Source organism: Protomyctophum parallelum (assembly GCF_964188405.1).
Source record: "Protomyctophum parallelum genome assembly, chromosome: 5".
NCBI lineage: Eukaryota > Metazoa > Chordata > Actinopteri > Myctophiformes > Myctophidae > Protomyctophum > Protomyctophum parallelum.
In genome coordinates, this window is record NC_139702.1 from 30,939,234 (window position 1) to 30,949,889 (window position 10,656).

General features: G+C 43.9%; 1 protein-coding gene across 1 annotated transcript; it reads right to left on the bottom strand.

The window, feature by feature from the left end:
* Positions 1 to 995: 995 nt before the first annotated feature.
* On the bottom strand, positions 996 to 8,346 carry LOC310859526 (HUWE1-associated protein modifying stress responses-like). Its single transcript, XM_083766110.1, has 4 exons — positions 7,824 to 8,346; positions 5,140 to 5,220; positions 4,720 to 4,995; positions 996 to 3,689 (listed from the first exon to the last, which is right to left on the bottom strand). Exons 1-4 carry the CDS (start codon positions 8,059 to 8,061, stop codon positions 3,451 to 3,453), a joined length of 834 nt encoding a protein of 277 aa, XP_083622236.1. The 5' UTR covers positions 8,062 to 8,346; the 3' UTR covers positions 996 to 3,450.
* Positions 8,347 to 10,656: the final 2,310 nt, after the last annotated feature.

The window sequence follows — 10,656 nt, forward strand, 5'->3', positions numbered from 1 at the left end:
CTTTACAACCAAATATTTCCTTTCCCACAGTTTTAAATCCAAAAATCTGAACTAAGTTTTAACCACTAGAGAGTAGACTAGACAAGATGTACCATCTTCTCATACTACATTGTATTTGCTCTGGGAGTTTTAATACACTGGGAGGAATGCTTGTTCTTGTCATGTTTCCTCATGTCTGGATTGATTGTTTTAACTGCAGTGAGTTTAAGGGAAAGAAGACAATTTTGAGTGACTCATTTCATTCAAAGAAAACAAAATAATCACATTTGGAATATATGACTTCTAGCCAACAAGACATTTATCCAATATTTTGTTAGAAAATGGTCTGCAAGGACGGATTATCATCTTTTGTTAAATTTGTCCATGTATTAGTCTGACATGTTCGCTCTTCTCTACCATTTACAGTTGCATTGAGCAAGAGCCAACAAGCCAAAATGCAGACTATGTCGCCACCTTGTGTTAGAAATCATGCACTACTTTGAAATTGGTCCAATTTAGCTGGAGGATACAAGGCTATTTCTGACATTGCTCACAACACACGTAGCAGTCCGAAGTTTGAGAGAGTTCGGTTAACCGAACAGTTAAATAATGTGAAACGATAGGTTTTGTCGAGACAAAACGTATCGTTTCACATGAGATAACTGGAAATAGATTAAGTTAAAGTGAAACTCGTTAAAATGCATATCCCGTTTTCCATGGGGTTTAGACAAAAATACATGAGACGAAAGAGAAGTCGAACAATGCAATTATAAAAACAGACCGTGGCCTCAGATGATGTGGCTAAGCTTGAATTGATAGACTATCAATGTCAGCCTTGATCTTTGCTTTATTAAAAGTATCCCCGCTGGTATTTAAAGAAACACATCCCCTTGTCAGGGGGGGGGGGTAACCCGCTGTGAACTAAAAAGACGTAAGCAGCAAAAGAGATGATGCAAAGCACCAGTAAGTCCTTTTTAGATCAAATATGCAGAAAAATAAATCAAAGGGGTCAGGGCTTTAGTTAAACACTTTCTCTCTTTAATGTCAGAATCAGTATTGTACATCATGATGGATCTGCACTTTTTCTTTTTACAATATGTACCACATATATAATCAGAACAGCACCTACATGTTATATATAATATATACACACAGACATTAGACAAGGCCGTATCACAAAGCAGTGTTTAAATCAGTTTGCAGCTCTCTCCTAGATGATGGGCGAGATAAGAAAATTCAAGTGACTTGAGCCTTATTCAGCCATCAAGCCCAATAACCCTCTAGCAAAGCAAGAAGAATAAAAAAAGGGAGATAATCACAGGCATCGGCCATGACTACGTACATTGTAGATCTAAAAAGGTAGAACCACAAGCGTCAACAGTGGAATCGTCTCCCGTGTAGCCTAGGGTGGCAGTAGTTCTCAAAGTGTGGTCCAGGGGACCCACAGGGGCTCTTTTGGGGTGGGGGGATTCCAGGTGGTCCCCAGCTAAATAATTAGGAACCAAATGGACTCTTACAGGTCTGTAACTCAAGAGTGTACAAATGGAACAAAAGGGGCAACATTATTGGACAGGAGGGGCGGATCTGTTTGGACAAATACAACGTAACAATTGATGAATGCTATAATACGAGGACCATCCGTCTCCCACAAGTCGACAGATGAGTTTCCCCGTCGAGAACACGCAGAGTGAACGAGCAGCACTGAGATGGAGGATACCACTGGGGAATATAAAAGCATAAAGCCAAAGCTGACAAAACACACTGAAGGACATTTTTCAGACAGTTTTCGTACACTATGGGGGTCCATGGCCTAATTGCATAACGAACGGCAGGGGTGGGGGTCCGTGAAATGTAAAAGTTTGAGAACTACTGGCCTAGAGCTGTGGTTGGTTCTCAAACTTTAATTCCAATGACCCGTATAACTCTGTCGCAGTATACAAATGGAACCAAATGGCAATGCTTGTACACTCCGTACACTCGCAAGTTAGACCTGTAATGGTCCATTTAGAAGCCCCTCAAAGAGGAACCCACTTTGAGAACAACTGACCCCCTAGAGAGACTTGATGGATGGTAAATGCAATTGAAGGCCCAATCAGTGCATTCCCAGTGTAAACAGTATGGCAGGCCTGTCACGTAAAATTGAAAAAGTGATTTCAAACATTTTCATTGTTGGTAAAAGTGATTGTCAGAGCTCTTAATGCAAGGACTGACACAAGGGAGGGAAAAATCAAACAGGATTCAGGTGTATTTTGAAACTGTAAAAACAAACATTTTATATTGTTTTGTAATAAGGATGGGATGATAGATCTAAAACAATGTCATTATAAATTATAATTCAGCGACTACCCCTTTGTTAAGTACCTCTTTTCAATAGCCCCAATGAATGTAACCATAACAGATATGTTTAACACATCTACACTAGGGACAACTTGCCAATCAATCCCATTATATTTTGTAATTTTGAATGTATTGTCCCCAACCTATATGTTCAACTTAAGACTATCCTGCTTTGTGATCAAACCCTGGTTTGGGACTGCAAATACACAGGGGTAAGGGGGAAGGGAAAAAAAGTTAAATTAAAAAAAAAGGGAAAAAATAAAATAAAATCCATTTCAAAAAATAAAATTCAGTCAAGATCGTGCTTAAAAATGTGCCAGAACCTCGCACGCACACACTCATCGTCCCCACAATGACTAGAGATAGCAGCGTCCTTAAAAGGCAAAGACAAGAAAAACACAGTTAAGTGGCAGTTCTGCTGTGAGATGCCAACACACACACACACAGAGCAGCAGCAGATTGAGATACACACACTGACAAGCGTTTTCTGGAAGGGGGAGGGGGGGTATTAAACAGGAAGGCAGTGTGGACCTCTCAGGACCCTTCTCTCCATACACACTCACCAAGCCTGGGTTTCAGTCCAGTCTGGTTTGGCCAGATCACTCACTGAGAAGAGGAGGAGTACATAGCGGGTTTGAAGAATGAAACAAAGGGATATAAAAAAGGAGACTAGAGTGAAAACGTAAGGCAACAACAAGCCCAGTTCATCAGATTATCAGGTGTTATGATGTGCCATGCGAGTTATGGCCTGGTGGATGGTGACTTGGTTCTAAATGCAGTGCTCTGTCTGCGGGGGTCACAATCTCAAGTGTGCTCCCTTACAATCCTATTCAAATGTTATCACGTAGGAAATCAAGTGTGGGGGGGAGGGGGCATGAGAGGGACAGGGGTGGGTGAGGAAAACTAGATGCAAGGCAAGGAGCGAGGGTGTTAAAACAGAATGGAGGAGAGATGAGTGGGTTGTTATACAAGTTTGTGTTTCTTTATTTGCAGCATTGCAGCAACAAAGACGAAGGAGGAAGGAGTTGATTGGCTGGCCGAAGACATCGTCCTCATCGGTTGTCCAAAACTCGGCCACTGAGGACAGGACAGAGGAGGGGGCCGTGGCATGTGGGCGGCAAAGAGTTTAGACGCTCAGAGCATCCTGTTGCGCTTATGAGTAGGCGAGTCTGTAATGACATCACTGCAGGGTGCCGGTCCTCGTTTGCGATTAGCCGTTGCGTCCAAGTGAAGCGCCATCTCTTCGGCGATGAAGGTGTTCAGGTCGACGTCGTGAAGGCCGTTCCGGCGGCGACTGAGGGACTGGGCGGGGTGTGTTGGAGAGCCCGGTGGACCGGAGCGCACGGAGATGCTGGCCATAGCCCCGCTCAACCCTGGTGAGGAACCACGCCCAAATTAGCTATACAGTTTAGAAACGCATGCATGTAAATACATAAGGTACATCTATCAATGTTTGTTAAGGAAACATTGATATTAAAAAGACACGTGAAAGAGCTTCAACACTGTATGCACACAAGTTTTCAAGTGAAGGCATGGGTTGTGGTGTATTGTCCAACTCAAGCTGAACATTTACTGTAGATTCCCCTTGCAGCATGAGCACTTGTGTGTGGGCGTTTGTTCCATTAAAATATTGTGTGCAATACAAAGTGTTTTTTCTTCTTTCAGTACAGTAAAAGTCGATACTTTTTTTTTCTTTTTACACATGTAATTTCTGAAAGCCAGGCGTTCATCTTGAGGCTGGTACACACAAAGCGGATGCCAGACTGTCAATAAGCTTCTGTGGGGTAATGTAGTGGGGTGTGTACACCTGACCATCAAGCACAATTGACGTCGCCCATCGCCAACAGAGTGTGTGCGCGTCTTCCCCTTGTAAATAAGGCACGGCCAGAGTATGGATGTGAGTGTGGATTAAAGCTAAATAAAACTGAAACTGAAAATGTTTGTATGACCAAATCCTAATGTGCGACTGTGTGAAAGGCGCACTATCGCTGATTCCTAAACAATTAATAATGATTCCTAAACGATTAACAATATGTAAAGTTATTATGTTTTAGCAATACTGTTCTACATACTGGCAGATCCAGGACCAGATGGGAGGATTATATTGCCATATTGGCCTGGGAATGCCTCTGGATACAACAGGAGGAAGTTGCCAATGTTGCTCTGGAAAGGGAAGACTGGAAATCTTTGTTGGACCGGTTAGCCCGACAACCCGATTCCAGGTAAGCAGTTGAAGATGGACGGATGGATACTGCCAGCCAGGTGAAGTAGTCACAGACTGAGGTTTCAAACCTTTGCTTTTATATGAAATACCTGAGACAAGATTTTATGAACATATTGCTAGTTTGACAACATCCTGGCTTCTGAGAACTTGAATCCGTATGTCTAGCGTCGTTGACCTACCATGTAGCGCTATAGCTTCTCTGAAAGGCTGTAGGTCAGTCTCTATGGAGCTGCCGGTCTCTGGAGCAGATGGCCGGCTGGTGGACACCACTGAAACCCTGGGCGGGGCCCGAGCGTTACGGGGAGGTGGGGCTTTGCCACACAAGAAGCTGATGAGATCCTCTCTTCTGATGGTTCTTCTGCGCTTCTTCACCCACGCCAGCACCTCTTTATTCCTGCGCTGGTAGCCAATCTGGATGCCTAGGTCATAGCTCCTTTGGTGAGCCTCCATACTCTCTGGAGGTGTACATGGGACAGAGAAATCCTCGACTGTTAATTAGATCCAACTTAAACACTTACAGTCCATATACAATAAGTCAGTAGTGGTAATTTGTGCCATGTATGTACAGAGGTCACAGAAAAGGGTTTTAATTTACTTGCCTTTGTACAGGTTAGTGACAGCTGTTGCTGCATTCTGGAAGGGCACCCACAGAGAGAGGCCTTGTTGTTGGCATACACGATCTGTTAACAACATTAAAAGGAAAAATTGGATTATGAGATTAAACGACAAAATAAGTGAGGTCAACCAGTATAGCAATTAACAGCATAGAAATTGATTAACCTACTAGTCTAGTACCAATGACGCACTAATCAAACTCAATGGAATCAAATTACACTGCAGTTTTTAAAAACACTGCGAAGCCCAGACAATACAAGCAGATGTGCTAAAGCAAGCATGGGCTCAATGCTGATGAAAATGACCATTAAACTAAACACTACATCTAAAGTGAACACAAAGGTTCCAATAATTTGCAGTCAGAGAAGCAGCCAGTGAGTTTCTCAGGATTTCATATGAATGAAAATGACAGACTTGTTGCTATTAATAGGACTACAAAAAGACAGTAAATTAGTAGTCTACACTACACCAGGGGTTCTCAACCTTTTTGTCTGGGGATTATTTGTTCGAGTCATTTCCCGTATAAGTAGTTTCAAATGTAGCCAACTACTTTTACTTAATAACTTGTGTAAAGCTTGCAAATCATTCAAGAGAGCATAGCTTGGTTAAAAGAATAAATATATATAAAGAGTAATGTAGCTTAGCTAGCCATTCTTTTAAAGCAGCTTGTCTAGCAACCATTATTCATACAGCTACGGGGCCAGCCCATAGACTGTAAAAAAAATATGGACAAAGTGTTCCCCGGGTCTAACATGAACGTAAAATGAAGCCAGTCAGTCCTTGTATTGTAAATCGCCATCTTTCTAGATCCTTTTGGGCCCAGCTAGCCATTGGCTGGCCCAGACAACGAGGCGGGACTTCCCCCTTCTTCTTAGTTGGTTTTTATTTTGACTCGAGTGGGTGGGGAATCCCGATCATAGACTGTAACAGTAGCACTCAGAACATACGTGACTTTATGGTCATTTTTTTAATAAGAATATTATGACATTAGAAATTAGACTTTAAACTAGTGACTGGAAGCAGAAAGTATTCATGACCATGTTTATTACGGTAATACAGTCTAGGTGAAGTTGGGCCTAAATACATGGACCTCTATGGGGCTATGGGGTTTTTTGGGCCCAATGACAGCGCCAGGCCCACAACAGGCCATTATATGAACTTTCAGGAAATCCCGATTTCCTTAGTGGCTTCACAAAATATCTGTCTGACTGCCCCCCTGGGCCAGCCTCAGCAGTTGTTGCACAAGTCAGCAGACAGTCACTCAGAAGATGTGTGATCCCCACGCCTGTTCCCGTGTCAAATCACCAAGCACGTCAACCCCCCCGCCCCCAACCATGGCAAGAAAGCCTACACCCACCACCACTCACCAGGGCAAGGGACCCCCCCCCCCCCCCAGGTCAGGAAGACTGACTCTCCCACAACACCCAACCAAGGTAAGGAGAACCCCAAACCGAAACCAGGCCAAGAACAGCAGAACACCCCCCCCCCCCCCCCCCCCCCCCCCCCCGCACCAATAAAACCCCCACCGGGGCAAGAAGAACATCGGCTCCGCCAAACACCTCGGGATGTGACATTATAAACAAACATAACGATAATCCCCCCTTCGCCATTTTGTTCTTCTGGGGCTTCATAACAATGCAACAACCATCAAGCCCAAAGAAGAAGGTGGGCAAGAAACGGTTCGAATCCCCTTTTAAACAATCACAGACGCATAAACCCACTCAGTGAAGTCGCACGCGACCACCCTGTACCGCAGCAGAGGGTTCAAAACCCCGTCACCCAAACAAGACTTGTTTTCACTCAGAGAAGGGAACTCCTCCCTGCTTGCTTCCAACGCCATTTTGACGAGATCAGTATTAAGTTAAAGGGCCTCTTTTTCAGTCCGTGTTTTAACACGTGAGACAGTCACTATTTGGGCTGGGGGGAATCAAAAGATTGTTGTCGGCCAGCGACACCATCGCACGACGACGCATACCTAAATTCGGCTTTTAAGAGGAAGGGGTGGTGGTCAGCTCATCTGTTCCATCTAGTCCCAGCTCACCCCAAACACACAAGTTAAATAATAATTATAATAATGTGAAAAATGATATACGTCTGGCAACGCTTTGTCGAGTTATAGATAGGCTGTTTTTTCGGCGTGCGACACCGTGATTGTGTTACTTAACCCCCCACCCGTAACACACAGAACCATTAGCTTCTCACTGAGGTTAGCCTCATGCTACCAGTAGTAGCAGGCATCTACTCCTCGGTGTTGCCATGTCTGCTTTTTCTTAAATAAAATAATGCTATTTTGGGCTGTTTCATCCACTTATTTGAACCAGTCGTTCTAAGATATTTTCACATCAAGAACCCCTCAAATAAAAATAAATAAAAATCCATCTGGACACATTGTACCAGGGACCCCCGTACCAGATGTGAGTTGGTAACATTTCAAAAACATTTCTTTTTTTCCTCCAATAATGTTTTGAAAAGAACAACAAGCCCACAACGAGTCTATCGGCTATATCAAGCAGCCGACGCACAATGCTCACGAGGCCTAAATACTAGTAGCTTCTTTAGGGCTTGCTTTCAAAGACCTGGTAGCTTTATTTCTCACACAATCTGGCAACGTTGAGCATTAGCAGGGGCTAACGGGTTAGCCTCCTGCTAGGCTAAGCTAAAGGCTAACCTTTGTAGAGCTGAGCCACGGCGGTGGCAGAGTTCTGGAAGAGGTGCCACAGCTGCTGCTGGCTCTGCTCCGCCTCCGCCTCGTCGTCCCGGCCCAGGGGCCCGCCAGCGTCCTGCTGGGCCTGCGAGGCCAGGCACTGCCTCTCCCACTTAGAGAACCAGTGTTCGGGCCCGTGCTCCTGGATCTCCGTCTCGCCTTCTACCTCCTCCCCCGGCTTGGTGTTCTTCTTATCGGCCATCGTTCGGTCGGACGGGTCGGTCGGTAGTGCTAATAGGCTAATGCTAGCTAAAAGAACCGACGCGACGCTTCCTTATAATGTGGCGAGAATAAAGTGTCTTGGGGGGTGGGTTCTTGTCGGTTAAAGCGACTAATTTATTTTATGAGATATCGAGTATTTGTAGTAATATCCCAAGAAGTTTGTCGTCAGAGCCGCATTGTTGAGAATCTGTCCGGGTCTCTCTCTGGTTGACTGTCCGGTCGCTTCAACAAACAAGCAGGAATGTGATGACAACACCTCGCCGCATTTCTTCAAAACACGTAACCATGCTTGTTAGCTGGCCACGCCCGTTTTTCCGAGAAACGCAAACGCAATTGGCCGCGATGGATATGTGGGGGCGGGCTCTTGGTGCGTCGTCCTCGAAAACCGATTGGATGAAGTGGTTTGAAAAAATAGACCCACAGCTTAGAATAGCAACGCGAGAGGAAAAAGAATAGAAAGAAGTAGACAAATTATAGTTTATCGGATCCTATATTTGAGGGGCCTCCTACCTATATACAGCGTTTCGTCCCAACACGTGTCACATTTGCCATTGACAATGAAAGGAGGATTTACGTCATGTGTCTGAGCAAATCGGCTTTTCGAAACACAGTGCAACTGTTTTAATTCAGCTCGGCCCGGTTTATATACCGTAGGCCTAGGGAACCTAGCCCTGATCCATAGCTCTAATGCGTTGCATCGCATTAGACAGAGCTACCTATGGATCAGATCTAGAGGGAACCATGAGGGAACCTGTGTACTCTACTGCCACCATCTGGAACATGAATGCATTTCATGTCAGACTGTGTCTGTCACGCCTCGTGAGTCGTGACATGCTCCAATATGGCCGTCTTCATATGAAGATGACAGCACTGGCAGACATAATCAAACCCTGGATAGCCATATACGCCTCGTGGCACGCTCCATATATTGCCGTCTCCATATATGAAGACCATAGCTCTGGTCCATAGCCTTCTACTGCTTCTACGATTCTGCCCTGAGTCACAACACTGACATCATCAAACCCTGGATAGCCATACATGCACATACTTACATCACCTATATCTGCGTGGAGCCGGTCAGCAACTCTACATCTTGAGCAGCCTACTAGCCTTAGCCACAGAAGACAGATTGGCTGCTGGCCGCTACAGTCCTGTATACAAAATATTCCATGGACCTCCAGGATATGCTCCCTCCACCATGCACAGCCACAATGCCTTGAGCCTCCCAGGCTCCAAAACATGTCATGCAAACTTTATCCACACTGCTGTCTCACCAGAGCATGTAGTTGGTTCCATCAGAGACAATGGTCTTCAAACCTTTAAACGCACAGTTCATAGACATCTCCTGACCACCCCTCACACTGACTGTTGAGCTGCAGTGAATCGTATGATTGGCCAATGGATACATTTACATTGGATACAGACGACTTGGCTGTTCCTGTTGTTCCTGAAAAGTAGAAAAGGTAGATCTACAAGCTTGAAAGGCTACTTCCGATGCTTTTGTGTTTGTTGTAGGGCATTCAAGCTCACAATGCGTGAGCTTGTAGGCAGAGATAAGTGTAGAGCGATAACAGTAGGGGTGCTAGAGCCCTGGGGGAGTTACATATGTACTTACATATTATGTAAGTACATATGTGGTTAATATGGAATACATTGCTACATTGTCGCAGTGTTTTGTAGAGTTCAGTACATATTCTGATATACCAGTTTTATTTTTCTCAATGGAAACCTGGCCATTAAACTAGTGTGCAAATACATTTTGTGAACTTTTAATTTAATGTTAATAAAGTCACCCTCTAGTGGATAGACATTACACATGATATTTGGCATCCATATTGATGCAATCCTGCAAATTGCGAGTGTGGTTGCCTGTCTCTATAGCAAACCACACATACTATATAGGCAAAAATGTGACAAGAGTTTCACTGAGTTGCGAATGTCACCATATACTGTCCAATCAGATGAGGGCCTTGGGAAGAGTTCTGAATTGCTGTCCAATCGGAGGGGAGAATAGAGAATTATTGCACGATTTAAACGTTTTTAAACAACGATGGAGTGCAATACAATAGTCAGCTTGCCTTTAAGCAACCACACTAAATAGCAAATATTTCAAGCTCACACCTCATGATGATGCATTGTGAGCTAGCTTAATTGTAGATCAGCTATTTTCTTTTTTGTCAAATGTGTTTTTATTGAACAGATTATAAATTGTTACAAACATTATTATTTTTTTAATTATGAAAGAAAAAATAACAAGACAAAAAATAGAAAGAAATCCCTTAACCCTCCCACCCATACTGCTCAGTGACACTGCATACTATATAATAAGATGATAGAAAGCTCATGGAAAACATCTGAAAAGAAAATGGCGTACAGTCAACCATATCAATGGTATCCTGTCTATTAATTGTTTCTACTCAGGTAATGGACAAGGGGCAGCCAAACCTTATCAAACTGTCTCTCCCTGTTTCTCAGGAAATACCTTATTCTCCCAAGATGAAGTGTACTAGTTATTTCATTTAACCAGTGCTTAAATGCAGGAGCCTCCTCCTTCTTCCAGTGTGTCAAAATTAGT